General features: G+C 37.5%; 1 protein-coding gene across 1 annotated transcript in view; it reads left to right on the forward strand.

The window, feature by feature from the left end:
* Nucleotides 1-1193, forward strand: part of LOC140232045 (uncharacterized) — a 50734-nt gene extending 49541 nt beyond the window's left edge. Inside the window, exon 5 of the mRNA XM_072312197.1 lies at nucleotides 304-1193. Coding sequence (XP_072168298.1) covers nucleotides 304-1193 — 890 coding nt within the window. The remainder of the gene's footprint in view (nucleotides 1-303) is intronic.
* The last annotated feature ends 15809 nt before the right edge of the window (nucleotides 1194-17002 follow it).

Here is a 17002-nt window from a genome sequence, read left to right on the forward strand (position 1 = left end):
CACTATCTGTTATCAGTATATCATTGCAATTTTTTTTCCAAGGTTTTGTTGGTCAAAGTATTTGGTTTTTGTTGCTGACTACTTTGTAAAAAGTGATAATACCATGCACTTGAAGATGTAATTTGCAGTGTCATCTGTTATGAAATATGGAGAAATTATTTTAACAGAGTGCAGATACACTAGTGTATGTTGACTTTATCAATGATATGAAGATTTCAAATGTACACTTTTGTACTCCCTGTTTTGATACATGGTGTAACATATTTTTTTTTTTGTCTGTCATTGTTTCTGTCTCCATGGCAGCGATGAAGAGGAGTAAAAGCCTGACACCGGTGGAGTCGGAGAAGCTCAATACTGCCACATTCTACAGACGGGCAACCTCATCCGCCCCTGGCTCCTCCAACCAGTCCTCCCATTCCAAGTTTGTCAGCGTCGAGCCCGTCATTTTGGAAGCTGATAACGAAGGACTGGCGGAGTTTGGGACAGGTCAGAGGCCGGACGCATCAAAGGAAAGTCCTGACGAGGATGATGTGCTCATGAGGAGTCTCGAACTTGAAACCATGGACATGCATCTATGCAAATCAGTTGAAGACAGTGCTAAAATAGCAGGTGCGGGGACGCAGATGGAGCAAGATGATAGCAACCGGGATGATAATAAGCAGAGGGAGGATGAAGTGGGTGGTATGTCAGTCGGCTCGACACAGACCAGCAAAGAGGCGGACGAGATGGAGAGCGAGAAGGAGAACATCCCAAGCAGGACGTCGACGGAGGATGACGACACAAACCAGAGCCAGATATCCTCCAACTTCTCCTCCTCCGGCTCCCTCTTCTCCTTCAACTTTGAAATCAAGGAGGCGGACATGGATGTTCTGGACACGGGCCGCACGTGCACCTCCATGCCGACCAGCCACCAAAAGGTCGAGGCGCTGGAGACCCAGCTGCTGAGGGGGAAGGATAACAGGGCCAGCGACAGCACCAGCAGCAGCGGGGGGACTCCGCCCAACAAGAAGGGAGGAGGTAGGAGGAGGAATCGCGGGAAGAAAAAGCAGCAGCAGCAGCAGCCAGACAATCAGGATGAGTCACGTCCATCGGCAAAGGAGGCCCTCCTCACAGAAAGCCCCAAGATCGAGATGGCGGCCAAGGAGGGCTTCATATTCAATTTTCCAGAACCTCTAGAAACGTCAGGAATCTGATGTTAGTAGAAGAGTTTAAATGCTTACGTACGTTCCTATGAACGGTCCTCACAGAGGGTATGTTGAGGATACACAAGAAAATGAACTTCCTTCCATGTACATGAGCCTATATATGGGAAGATCCCTGTCGCACATATACAGATTTGTATGTATAGTGAGAGTACAGGCCCCTAGATAGGTGTGGAATGTAGGGTAATTTAGACCGTGTGTTACTGGGGTCTAAGAACCTTTGTTTCAAATCTCTTGTGTATGAGCACATGCTCCAGTTTATGTATGTTTATTGACACACACCAGCACTGGTGGATTTTCTTTCATTGTAGATAGAAAGAAAATGTGATAATAGGTGAGAAACTTCTTTACCCTTTGTATCAAGAGTTCCTTGTGAAATTATGTTTATCCAGCCCTTTGACCTATCTAGGACCATATGTGGTTGTCAGATGAGTTTCAAATATGCTACTAGGTACGTGGCAGACTTTTCCCAATGGATTTTCATGCTTGCTGCTTGATGTTGCTTGACAAGGCAAATACATGTTTCTTCTACATGGATTAATAATGTCATTTAGTCATGGAAAGTAAAAGTATAACACAAGTAACCTTGTTCACTAAATATATTCAAATATTGATAATGTCTGTTACCTTATGGATGAGTCCTTGTAATGCCACCCCTTCCTCTTAAGAAGATAATTATTCAATGCAGTCTATAAAAAATTTGCATACATTGGTTGTTGGTATGCCAGGAAAGACAAAAGTTCATGACAACACTATGTATTAGACCATCTCTGTAATACAGTTAAACTCGCCTAAGTCGACATCGCATATGTCGAATAATCGCGCAAGTCGATGATTTTAAAAAGTCCCGATTTTTCCCCATTGACTTACGTGTATTAATTCACTCGTAAGTCGAATTTTTTAAGTCGAATACTCGCTTAAGTCGATGAAATTCAAGAACACTTTTACGGAAAAACCATTGAATTCACTGTGCCTAAGTCGAATAAGATTTTATTGTGTAATAAATCACTGTCAAAATCACGAGACGCCAGTTTTTGTTTACATACAGTATATACCAAAAGAAACTGCGTAAATAAACATTAACGTTTCATTAACGCAAGCGGTTTCACCTGAATCGTTAGTAACGCAAACTAACGATCTGGAAAATTAACGTTTGTAGCAACGATGAGTAACGATCCCTAGCGCAAATTAACGATGTTTCGTTAACACTAACGATAGGTAACGCAAGAACTCCCGCGAGATTTTGGTTTTGTAACGAGACCTGGTGAAAGGACGACGTAGCCCCTGCCGAGTGTAGCGATCTATGCCTTATATTTAGCGGAGTCTTTTCGCGAATCGAATCACATGGTTAATTTGCGACCGCGGTCACCAAAAACGCACGCCGGGCCACCAAAAAAGCCGAATGTTTGCCTTCCATTTTGGAAATGAAGCGGTAACAATCGGTTCCATAAGATGCTGAATAAATGTCAGATGTTTGCTCTTTTAATTTTGGAAATGAATAACGGTAATATTCGATTCCGTATAATACTAAAATAAATGTCGGATGTTTGCTTATACTTTTGGAATGTCAGAGATATGATTTTGCGTTCGGAAATGAATAAGGATAAAAAAAGTATCCGGAAGATGCTGAAATAAATGTCGAATGTTTGCTTTGACGTTCGGATATGAAAAATAATGATATTCAACTCCATACGATGATAAAATAAACGCCGGATGTTTGCTTTTACGTTCGAAAGCAAATAACAATTACATTCAGCTCCGGAAGATGCTAAAGAGGCCTAAAGTAAATGTCGAATTATCCCTTTGACGTTCGGAAATGAATAACAATAATAATCAACTTCGTACGATGATGAAATAAATGTCGGATGTTTACTTTTACGTTCGAAAGTAAATAACATTAACATTCAGCTCCGGAAGATGCTAAAGTAAATGTCGAATTATCCCTTTGACGTTCGGAAATGAATAACAATAATAATCAACTTCGTACGACGATGAGATAAATGTCGGGTGTTTGCTTTTACTTTCGAAAGTAAATAGCAATAACATTCGGCTCCAGAAGATGCTAAAATAAATGTCAGATGATTGTTTTTACGTTCGGAAGTGAATAGCAGTAATATTCTTCTCCATACGATGCTAAATAACTGTCGGATGTTTGCTTTTTAATTTCGAAATGAATAACAGTAACATTTAGCTGCGTTTGATGGTAAAGTTAATGTTTGATATTTGCTTTAACGTTCGGAAATGAATAACAATAGTATTCAACTCCGTCCGATGATAAAATGAATGTCTTATGTTTGCTTTTATGTTCGAAAGTAAATAGCAATAACATTCAGCTCCGGAAGATGCTAAAATAAATGTTGAATGTTTGCTTTGGCGTTCGGAAATGAATAACTATGGTATTCAACGCAGTACGATGATGAAATAATTGCCGAAAGTTCGCTTTTACGTTCGAAAGTAAATAGCATGCAACATTCGACTCCTGAAGATGCCAAAATAAATGTCAGATGATTCATTACACTTTCGGAAGTGGACAGCAGTAACATTCGGCTCCTTACAATCATAAAATAAATGTCGGGTGTTTGCTTTTGAATTTGGAGATCGAATAACGGTAATATTCTGCTCCGTACGATGCTAAAATAAGTAACAGATTGTTTCTTTTACATTTGGAAATGATTAACGGTATCAATCGGCTCATTTAGATGATGAAATAAAAAGCGGATGTTTGCTTTCACGTTCGGAAATGAATAAGGATGATATTCAGCTCCGTAAGATCCTAGAATGAATGTCGGTTGCTTGTTTTTACATTTGAAAATGATTAACGGCAACATTCGGCTCCGGAAGGTGTTAAAATACTTGTAAATGGTGGATGATTGCTTTTACAATCAGAAATAAATAACGGTAACTTTCGGACCGAACGTAGGACCGATTTAGTTTTGCTTGTTTTTTTTTTGTTTGTTTGTTTGTTTTTTGTTCGGGCCACCAAAAAATAAAAATCAATCATTTTGGGGCCACCAAAATAAAAGTTAGTGTGGAGCCCTGGCCTGCATCAATGTGGATAAAGTGTCTTGCTGAAGGGCAAATATCGGGCACACCGCTCCAGCTCTCGGCTCCAGAGTAGACAACATACATGTACATTATACATATGTACGTGTGGTGTAACTTTAAGTCGATTTTTTTCGACTTACGTACAAGTCGAAACTCGCCTAAGTCGATGTGTTTTGCTCAGTCCCGAGAAGATCGACTTATGCGAGTTTAACTGTATATCACGATTCATGGATGTTTCTTTTCCTGCAGCCCCATTACAAAACTTTTCATTTACCTGCTCCCTCCAGTTAATTTCCTCAGGCAGGAATTTGCATAGTTGTTGCTAGGTAGAGCAGGCCTCTGGCAAGCCATGTGTACGGGCAACTTTTGTGAACAAAACACGCACAGAATTTAAATACTTACTGAAATGATCTATTGCTGAGATAAGTCGAGCATATTATAGAGTGGGAGGATTGTTTCCCTTTGTCGGCATGAGTGATTAAAAAAAACAACAACTTTTCTTTCTTGAACTAACTGTGGTGCGGTATGATGCAAACTGATGCTAATCTCAACAAGGGGGCGTACGTCCATCAAATTAATTGATCATTGACGATCAAGGCATCGGTTTGATGACGCATTGGAGATTGGAGAGATATGATGTTCACGTCATTCCCATTATCCTGGGGGGCATTTCGTGAAACGTCTTGTTCAACATATATGTCGGACAAATTTGCTCTCAGCCAATCAGATGCAAGGATTTCATTAGCTGATAACAGTTTGTCAGAAAAGACATGTGACAAAACGCTTCACGAAATGCCCCCAGTTCTGATAGCCTAGACACCCACAACCAACAAATATTGACATCCATCTGTATGCAGGTCTGTTAGGGGAAGATTAGAGTTGAAAGGCTGTGATGGCTAAACTGACAAAGTATCTATCTAGAGTACATATTGCCAGGAAGCAAGCTGAAATACAATCTTATAAATTTTCTGATGGCAGACGTGTCACACCGAATTGCATACCCCCCCTCCACGGGAAAAAAAAAGAAGTCATTTGATGCATATTGCACTTAGAGAAGTGGTTAATTTTAGTTTCACTTGATTTTTTTGTCATATCAATTTCAGTTCTTTCAAGTGAAAAAAAAAAGATGTCTGTAGAATTCGATATCAAAATCAATTGAAGAAAAAAATGCACATTAATCAGCATGTACCCATCATAACTGGTGGCAAAACTTTTTAATTTTACTTGGCTGAATGGTATATGGTCAACTGCTCCCAAACACGTAGCCATGATGCACTTTAAAGTAGAATAATCTACTCTGAGGTAACAATGCCATTTGGATACAGTAATGATAAGGACGATGAGGTTGCCTTCGCTGGCAAGCAGATACTGTAAAACCAGAAATTTTTGCATAGGTAATTTTTGGCACTCAGCTGAGTAACATGAATTTTGCGTTATTATTTCAATTCATTGACAGTCAGGACAAAGCTTAGTGCCGTCATGGCAGTTATTAAGGTTTTTGCAATATATACTGTGATAAAAACTTAACTATTTCCAGTTATGTTCCCAAATTCACTTGCACAACAGGACTTGAGAATGTGAAGAAAACTACAAATAACATTTACAGCTATACCTCTACAAGCAGTACCTGAGGTTAAAAAAAAAATCATATGACACATATCAAGCAAAAATTTTGCACGCTTTTATTTTCCTGCAAGTTTTATGTCAGACAAACTGCAGGAAACTTTCTGCATCACAAAAATTTCCACTGTACACTTAATAACACTTTTAACAACAGCTACCAACAGAGAATACAAACCTGGAGAACAAAGCAAAGTAAGACTGTGGACCAGTCAAGTGACTCTCTCTTCCATCTTCATCAGATGATCAGAAAGTTTGATGAAAAATACTTGTGCATGTAAGGGAAACATAGTCAAATTGTATTTTTATCACATGGCTCTCACATGATTGTTCACACTATGTAGAGATGCATAGAGTATGCCAAAGCAAGTTACGGGAATTTGAGGAAAATTTCAGGATTCTTTTTTTTTTTTTTTGATTGCTTCTCCTGCTAAATGCATCATCGAGTTCAGCAGAGAATTTGTCAACGAAGAATTTGTCACATGGAATGAGCATGTGTGCTGCCTTTGTTCAGATGAACAGTTGAAATGGGAAGATATGACAATAGAGAGCAACTTTAATTTGATTCTACCAGATAGAGAGAGAAAGAAAAAACAAAAGGACTCAATGCATGTCCAAAATTTCCACTCATTTAATTTACTGCCTGTGACATTTCAGAAATGGTGTGGAAGCATGAGCGAGCCTTGAGTTTTCTCTCTGCTATCGCTTCTTTTCCATCATGTTATGTTCTTTTCAGTCATGCAAATATGGCTCAATTTTCTCATTAATTTCCCTTACAGTTTTATTATCACTTTTATGATTATCATCATTATTGTTCTCCCTTCCAAAAAGGTTGGTAATGACATGTTGGAAGAAATGTCAGGAGGAAGTGTTTCCATCTGGTGCTGCCGAAAATAGCGCGCTTGTGTCAGCAAGCATCAGCATACTATGGGAGGTGAGCATCGCCATGGTGATTAATGGAAAATGGAATGTGAAGAAAACGGTGCCTTGAAAGAAAATGTGCAAATCTTCTCTTAAACACACACACACACACACACACACACACACACACACACACACATAAATCCAGCATGGGGCAATTTATGCTTTCTGTGGGCGAATGCAGATATAATTGTTAGGTTAAGATCTGGGAGCTTTCAAGTTGAGTTAATTCAATCTTATTATTCTGCCATCCGATAACCATGAGTGATGTGCATAGCTAGATCCTCTGAACATGATGTTCCTACTTTCTTTAATGCTTTTCATTTTTGGGGAGATTCTTGCAATTGCAAATCATTTCTTTCTATCATAAAAAAAAAGACTGGTAGGCGTCAGGAGAAAGTTGGAAGTGACATTTCTAGTGATGTTTCTTTAGTCTGTTTTCATACTCTGAACCTCCTTGTATGGCACAAAACAGGTTAATATACTGTATGTTGCCTGCTGTTTTCATAGAGTGAAATCTTTTGTATAAATAACAGAAGTCATCTTTTTGCTGTCCACTATTCATTAATTCAATTTTTTTCTCTTGAATTGTGATTGTGGCATAAAAGAGTGAAAAAGAGTAGTAAAATACATCATGATATTCCTTACCACCAAAATGTTGATTTCGTGGTGTATTCTCCAGAATGACTGTAGTATTTATACTTGTAGCAAACTACGTTTATTGGTGTTTGTACCTCTGATATCTCTTTAGTTTCTTATTTTCCAGCATATGAAGCCTAATTTTGTGATTTCCTTTTTTTTTTCAAGAAATGTCTAGCTACTACCAGCTGTATTATACTTGCCACACTTTCTATTCATTTCCTACATTTTATTATGGAGGGAGAGAAAATTTACCGATTATGTCAACTTCTTTTGATATCTTTTCCATTGTCCATATATTGTTGAAAGCAATAATTGAATGTATTTCAGTGAACCGTGTGTAGAGCAAGCATCAGTTTTTTGAGTACTTGTAGCTGGATAGCCTAATGATGGTACTTATATCATAATAGGCTTATGCGAAGTATTTTCCTTGTAAAAGAAATGCAAGTTGCAACCGGAACTTACCTGCACATGTTTGTGGTTGATGGGTGTCCCACATGAATCCTTGCATTAATTCTTGCTCATTCTTCTACAAACTTGTACATCTTTTGACACATGAACCTACCACTTTGTGCACCATGGTAGTAGGTTTTATAGTTCTAAGGTTTGGAAAGAGTTTGGTGATACATTCAAATGTGTGCATGTATTTTCCTCCTGATAAACCCAGTCAATAGCCACGTTCAAGTGGTCATGCTATCATCGATGTTGTGCACATTAGCTCGTAACTATGAGTTGCGCTTATACATGCTTGTTATTAATGAGAGGACTGGTAGTAATAGCTGTTTAAACATCAAGCTACACTTAATGATAAACTCAGGAAGTCCAGTGAGCAACAAGCAATGATGCCCATTTCATGCGTACCTTGCACTTGCATGCAGGTGCACATTTAGGAATAGTAATGCAGCGCTCACAGGGGTAAAGCCAAACCATTAACTCAAAATGTGTTGATAGGGACTCAATAACAACAACTATCAACTGGTTTGCATGCTAATCACAAGAATTTTTTTATGGTTAGGAGCGACAATCTAATTTTAAGGTAGCTAAACTGCGAGTACTGTTCTCACCGTCCCTTACTTCGAGTAGAGGCCCATGGGGTGTCACTATCATTGCTTGTAGCTTGCTACCAGTTAACTTCAATTGCTCTGTGCATACCAACAAATGTAGCAAATGTGTGTTTTGTCACCTGTTAATACATGTAATCAAAGCATCCTGTCTCAATACATTGGAATGTCAGATAGATTTGAAGTTCATTAGGTCAGCTAAGCCTCCGTCAAACTTTTGGGTTGTCACGGGTAACCTTTGTTGCTGAACCTACAAGAGATCTGAATGCACTGTGAATGTGATCTGTGCTGTACTGTGTTGTACAACAGCTTCCAATGTACCAAGTGGACAGCTGGCAAATGAAGTTAGCCATTATATATCTCATGTGGCTAACAAAAGCTCTTGAAGGGTTGATGAGTTTCTGTCATTCATTGAGGGGCTCTTTGTAATGTCATCAGGTACGTTTGTATGACATTTGTCTTTTACTGCTGATTTTAACCTGTGCATATATACAGTGTATTGATATATTACCCAGAGTGTATGTGTGACCCATCACCATATTACCCCGATAAAGTTACAAATATCAAAGCTGAGGAAACTGAAAAATTATTTTGGGGCAAAAAAAAAAAAGTGAGCAATTTGACATTAGTTCAGAAATTGAAAGTTTTACTGTGACTACCTTTTGTCTGAATTGCAAAGTTTACAAGTGTCTGGAATGTCAAAACAGATTGGTTTAGAGAAAGAAATGTGTGAATGTATTTTTAGTTTTGCTCTACTGCAGCAACACTGAAGATTTAGTTGTCTCATGACTGTGATTATTTGTTTGCCACCTTTCTCATTTTTTTAAGGTGGGTATTTGGAAAAAAAGTAGAACAAATTATATATAATAAAGCATGGAGTTTGACAAAGAATGATATCGTCGCTGGGGTGACAAGACCTTGTATCTGAAGTTATGGTGAAAATAACTTTTTTGGATTAATGGTCAAATAATTGGTTAAGAGATGTCCTGTCCAAATCCTAACTGTCATACCCGGCTTGTCAAAGGAAAGGCTATCACATTTGCTATAGTGCTTTGGCCGCCATATTTTTTGGCTCTCCTGAACATTTGACATTTTGTAGATACGAGGTCTTGTCGCCCCAGCGACAGCGACGATATCATAATCTCAAAATTGATATTAGCAGCTTTATCAAGGATTTAATTGTGTCAATGGATCAGATTATGTGTAAATTCCTTCTTGCATATTACCAAAGTACATGTAAGTATATCCCTCCAAAATCTGTGTTATATAGGCCTATACATTTTACAAAACTCAGAGACAGAGAGAGAGAGAGAGAGAAATACAGTAGATGAGAGCGTGGTTGAAAGGGTTATTTTTCTACTCTGTGCTGTACTGTGCTGTTTGAACAATTCATTTTGGGCAAAAAGTTGAATTATATTGTTGTCATGTTGCACTGTGATGTCCGAGGTAAATATAAGTTTATTTTAAAACGTACCATATCTTTAGAATCCTGGAACCCTGCCATGCTGACAGGGGTGAAGGCTCTACATAGTCTCGGTACTGCCAATGCGCAGAAAACTTCTGCGCATGCTGAAGAGCCCTGTCATGGATGCGCTGTGGGATTTCTCTGGAGCATTCTCGCTTTCGCTTCCAGTTGTCTTGCGTGTTTCCCAGTTCCAGTGCAATTCATTTCTAAAATTCTAAATTTTACTGATTTCAGTCGCTTGAGTCATAGTTCGCTACTGCGAGGCTTCAATGTGATGGTCACATGATGAAAAGTGAAGAAATCTTCAACAAAAAGACCCCCGGATTAAAGACGGAAAGTAACCTGGATGTATTTGCAGCCAAAACCGGATGCAACTTTGTCCCCCGAGCTATCCCATAATGCATCTAAAACGCTGCTTGCTGCATGGCACCTAGGTATTGGTGATACCGAGAATTCCATAGTTCATAATGTGACATGGACCAGAAACAGTGTGGTACACTTTAAAATTACAGTTAAGCATAAGTCATTGTTGCATATTCTAAAGTTACAGAAAGTTTAATGTGTCATTGATGTTGTTCTGCTCAGTATTACATGAGAAAGTTTGTGTGTAAATAGCATAAACAGTAAATTCCTAAACGAGATCACAAACTGCAATAATGTATGATTACAATGATGTATATAATTTTTTGATTTTTTTTTCTAGTTCTTGTAGTTTCTAGTTAAAGTAGTGTAAAGTAAGTATGTATACCACTGTAAAGTGTGTGTGTGTGTGCATGTAGCAGGGAGAATGCGATGTAATACAGATCATAATTATATAATTACTTTAATGGGCCATCGTAGGAACAATGTACTGTAAGAAGCAACTTAAAGACCAACATACCGGTATTTGCTTACAGGAAGTTTCTACCTTTGGCTGACATGCTAGTGATAAACCGCAAGAAGTTGTAATTCTCTTCAGATAGAAACAGAATTCAAATCAAGAAGATTGCCACAAGTGAAGTAGTCGAGGTGAAAAGTTTGCATCCACTTTTATTTATTCATTTTGTTTGTAAAGTAGATCTTGATGTTCATCATTTTACAAGGGCAGAGCTATGCTTCCTTGAATATGCAATGAAAGTTTGCTATAGTTTACTACATATATTTTACAGGCATATTTACAAAGTATCAAAGTTTTCACCTACAGTACAACTACCAATACAAGACTGTCAAATAGTTTAGTGAGGAACAAACCCCATGACATGCACATTACAACTGCGCTTTATACTCAATGTACTCTGTTGAGTTGAATCCATGGGAACAGTAAGCATCAAGTTTTGACAATTTTTTTACTCTTACATAATGTCAGACATTGATGATCGATGGAGCGCACACTAGATTTGTGAAGAGCTCAGATCAGTGCAGGATATGATTGATGCAGAGTTGACTGTAATACATTAATTGTTTCCCAACTTTAATTCCCAACTTCTCGAGGGAGTAGATATCAGCTTGTACATGTATTGTTTTCTGACATATGCAGTAATGCCTTCCCCGTTTGCTGTACTTATATGCATTACTAGCATCATGGAGTCCTAGTATGAGAACCATTATATTCCTTGAATATGCAATGAAAGTTTGCTATAGTTTACTACATATATTTTACAGGCATATTTACAAAGTATCAAAGTTTTCACCTACAGTACAACTACCAATACAAGACTGTCAAATAGTTTAGTGAGGAACAAACCCCATGACATGCACATTACAACTGCGCTTTATACTCAATGTACTCTGTTGAGTTGAATCCATGGGAACAGTAAGCATCAAGTTTTGACAATTTTTTTACTCTTACATAATGTCAGACATTGATGATCGATCGAGCGCACACTAGATTTGTGAAGAGCTCAGATCAGTGCAGGATATGATTGATGCAGAGTTGACTGTAATACATTAATTGTTTCCCAACTTTAATTCCCAACTTCTCGAGGGAGTAGATATCAGCTTGTACATGTATTGTTTTCTGACATATGCAGTAATGCCTTCCCCGTTTGCTGTACTTATATGCATTACTAGCATCATGGAGTCCTAGTATGAGAACCATTATGAAAAGAAATGAAAAATCTAAAATCCACTTATTTTTAGTGTGTGAACTGAGGTAGATACACATTCTGCATCAAGGTTCTTGAAGACTTAACTTACATTGTCGATACCTCTCCCTATTAGGCCACTGAGTGGATTTCACATGTGCTTGCAAGGTGGTGATGACCTATATAGATTCACACCATCATGCACAGATTGTCACAACTCTATTTTTGTTATATGCCAGAATACAGTCTCTGTTGAAGAGTTTCTGATACATCCATCCATTATTGCATGCAGCCAGCTGTGTGGAAAAAGATATATTGCTATATGAAAAAGCAAGTTCTCTTCAAGTCTCCCTTTAAACACTGAGATGCATATTTGTGTATTACAAAATTTTATCAGAATTTATGTGAGTGTGTATAGGAAGGAAAGAAAAAAGAGATTGATAGCTATTTTTTACAAGGACAAAAAATGCACGGAAATGGAAATGGGATATAGTTTTATGTATGTGCTGCACTGTATTTTATGAGGTGGAAAGAGAACAAAGTTAACCGTTTAATTAGGATGCTTGCATCCCATTCGTGTCGTCTAAAGACTAATGGTGTGAATGTCGGGCATTATGTCATGTGATTGTATTTGTACAACAAAATATAAATTTTAACAGGGAAAGCATCTATCCAAGATAGCTTTACCATGGAACAACTGTATCCACTTTTACTTTGTATGGAAATGCATTAAAACTTCCGTGCACAGAAAATTTATGAGTGCTTTGTTTTGTTATTGTTGTTGTGTTTTTTTTTTCTTTCATTTTAGAGTGTCTGGGCTCCTTTATAGCTTCGCTTTTTTAGTTTCAAGAGTGGACATAGAAAACCCTGAAACATGGGTTGGAGTTTTGGCTTGATGTCAGAACAAATCTTGACCCTTCAGCATCTGAATGTAGCGTAAATGAAAAGAAATATCTTATTTAAAAAAAAAATAGTAATGTGATGAAAAGTCCAACTCTCAGGAAATAGTGAACTATGAAACAACATTCATGTATTGCATCGCAGCTTTTAGAAGATAGATGTAATTTTTTTTTTTTTTTTTTACATGATGAAACAATGCCATTGAAAATCCAGATGGGTAGAGTTTTTGTGTATGGTGTAGTCATGCGGTGAGTATTGAAGTACTCGTGTGCATGCTTAGTAGGTGGTGGTGTGGGGGATGAGTATTGTGTGTATAGGTGTGTGTGTGTGTGTGTGTGTGTGTGTGTGTGTGTGTGGCGGTTCTCGTTTGAAATAATCTGCTCCGTGCAAATATTAAAAGAATGGTATAATATTGGTTAATGTGAGGATTCAGGTTTTAACTTTTTGTGAGATATTTAGAAACCACTTCATGAAAATATTCCAGAGCATACAATTTAAGAAGACTTCAAAGTTTATTTGATGAAAATTGGTTTTGAAATGGCCGAGATATTCAAAACAACAACAACAACAACAACAACAACAACAACAACAACAACAACAACAACAACAACAACAACGACACCAATAACAACAACAACCACCCAAAGTAAAACAAAGTGATCCTAATGAAAGGTGGGCCCCTCCTTTTTTAGGATCACTTTGTTTTGGATATCTCAGCCACTACTGTTTATTAGGATCGCTTTGTTTTGGATGTCTCGGCCATTTCAAAACCAATTTTTATGAAATAAACTTTGAATTCCTCTTAGAATTATGTGCTCTTCCATGTTTCATAGGTTTCTAACTATCTCAACAACAACAAAAAATCACCTTCAAAAATGTTGGAAACCTGAAACCCCCATCTCAACTGAAACTGCACCATCCTTTTAAAACTATTTTGACTTCCTAAAATCCTCTTCTCTGAGTGGCGCAGCATCATCCCTTGGCCTAATCCTGCCGCTCCCTGCCCCTAGGGGCTATACTCATCCACCGTTGTATCTATTCGTCCGCCAAGATCAGAGACCACATACATTCTAAACAATATAGTGTTAATTCACTTCACCTCCAGTCCCCCGCCTCTAGTTTCCCTTAGCATTTTATTGCTACGAGATGGTGATTCCTCTTTGGTCTTTTGCCGTAGTGACGTTTGTACCGCTTGGACGTGATACCACGGAGATTCAAGAGATGGAATTACAACAGTGTCATTTCCTTTGAACCCAAGTTTGATACCACCAAATAAGTAAATGAATAAATAAATGAATAAATACATGGTTGAATAAATAAAGAAACAAACAAATGAATAAATGATAAAAGTACAATGAATAAATAGATAAATGCATGTATTTGAAATTTGTGCAAAACTGAATCTGTCTCACAGCTATAGGAAGGCAATATTATATAGATGATGACTGGCGGGGGAGGGAACATACCGAATGTTCCACCCGAAGGGTTTGAAATAGCATTTCAAACCCTGAGGGTTGAACGTTTGGTACATGTTCCCGACAACAAGAGTCATCATCTGTTATATTACACAGTGATATATGGGTTAGTCAAATCTGCTTTTTCACATTGTACGGAATAGGCAAATTTATCCTATCGATTGCGTGAAAAATATGATCATTCAATCGTTTGTCATTAGTTTTTTGTTACGTGAAAATGTTTTCCCATGGGAGAACATTACAAAAATGCGAACATAACCAATGTGCCTCCATCACGTGACTGTGTTTAGCCAGTCACTTAGCGGTATTAATGTTTGACTAACTCATTTAATATTGATTTATGTTTCACGGTATAATGATAAGCCACTCTCTAAGGAAGATAATCATGTCTTCACGATGGTAATTACTTTTCTCAATCCCTACACAGATGAGTGGTTAATAGTATAAAAGACACAGGGATTGGCGAATAGAAATTGTTCAATTTGCTGAAATAAAAATCAAAATTACTCGACTAGGCACGTCTCGACACTAATGTGGCACTTGGATTTAGAAAGAACTATGTTTGAAGATTATACCATATTAATTTCATTTGTCGCATTTAATCAGAAAAGTAATAAAATCGGCTTTCCGGGAGGGACAGTTTCAAACACTTCCTCAACATACAGCTCAGTTTTCCACTTGTGCACGCATTTCTTGACTTTTTTGTTTTAGGTGCTGTATCAGGCGAAATTTCATGAAATGAATAAACAACAAAATATACAAGACATTATGTTAGCGTTCAAAATGAATATCAAAGGCACAAATGCACCTGTAACATTCTTTTGTGCATCCATAGAAAACTGACAGGTGTTTGAATAATAGAGCCAGTTGGAACTCCAGCTCTTCAATCACATTATTGTAACACTTCCTTCTCATTAAGATAAATAGATAATAGATACGAACCGATGAAAAGGAATTAATGGAATGTTTGCCACATTCCCGCACCTGTCCGTGATTGTGAGTTGTTGTTCCAACATTGTTCACATTATTTCAAGGCATGGCGCGATTATTTACACAGCAGGTGTAGCATGTAAAATTAATCAAGGCAAGTACAGTCTTTTATAAGATGCGAAGTTATCTCAATAATACAAAGCAAGACGGGGTGAATTGTATTTCAGGAAGTCGTAAACGTCACACACTACTTTGAAGAGATGGTATAACTTCGGTTGAGATGGAACTTCAGGTTCCCAACTTTTTTTTTTATGAGATAAATTAATGAGGAACCTCTTATGAAATATTAAAGAGAATACTCTAGAGATTCAAATTTTATTGGACGAAGATTCTCAACTAAAACTATACCATCCCTTTAAAATCCTTTGTGAATGATTATCGTTGTTTTAGTATACCAACTGAAGGTTCATGCAAGTTTCAAAGACATTGCAAGGTTGATCTGAACACCATCCTGTTAGTAAGGCTACTTAAAATGTACATTTTGCTTGAAGTGCAAAAATTCACGTCGATGATAATGCCAAGATTACAGGCAGTCACGAACATGGATTAGTGATCTACTTGCTTCACCCTTGATTTTAAAACACGATTCGTGGACATTATGACGGATGTAACGAAGGTGGCGAGGCCCCTACTGCACAGATCCTTACTCCTGATGAGATTTTAACGTATTTCCGGTTAATTCATCCTATTATGTTAAAATCCTCCCACGTGGACTGTAGGATGAAAAGATTAAGGACTGATGTCTGTCGGAAATAGAGTATAATACTATGATTACAGATTACGTCTACGGTCGCAGACTTTTAAATCTCGCGTTCTATCAACAAGGGATTTATTTTTTCAGAAAACTGTATAATTTCTTCCTGACTCGGCATTTGAAATGCCACGTCTTTAACCATTATAATATACTTCATCTTGAGATAGAAGTATTTCATATCTTAAGGTGATGAACTATAATGACCCGCGCATGGTTAAATTCATCGTGATTGCGTGATTTTTTCTCTAAATTCGATTTTCAAGAAAAATTCCTATAGCTCGAAGACTTCTGAAAATTTCAGATTAAAATATTTGATTAATTTTAAGTTGTGATAAACATACGCACGCACCCATATTATCATGACACATTAAAAAACGTCATCAAAGAATCTATATAGGGCCTAGTGTACGGTCATTAGTGGTTTAAAATCCAGATAAATGCACACACACACACACACACACACACACAAGCTGTGAGTGTAGTGCACAATATAGTAACTTCAAAAAAGAATCGGGGACATGATCTAATGTATAAGGTCTTTCAGATTTAGCATTTTGCCTTCAAGCTTATACCAACCCACATCAATTCATTTCACTCTATTTGACATTTGGTCTATAGAGCTGTAACTGATTTCTGTGAAGAAGTAGATAACTCTACAAAGAAATCACGCATTTAAAAGAGGATATTTAAGCATATGATAAAAAGTACTTGTGAATTCAACATAATTTAATTATTCCGGTCACATTTTGAGCCTGATCTTATTCAGACTCCATACTGAATGATAATAATTACGTCGCTGATTTCTCGACCTCTTTACCCCCATGTATGTTCGGAAAAAAAGTAGTGTGAAATCTTTACCAAAGAAGC

The sequence above is a fragment of the Diadema setosum genome, chromosome 8, assembly GCF_964275005.1.
Source record: "Diadema setosum chromosome 8, eeDiaSeto1, whole genome shotgun sequence".
Taxonomy (NCBI): domain Eukaryota; kingdom Metazoa; phylum Echinodermata; class Echinoidea; order Diadematoida; family Diadematidae; genus Diadema; species Diadema setosum.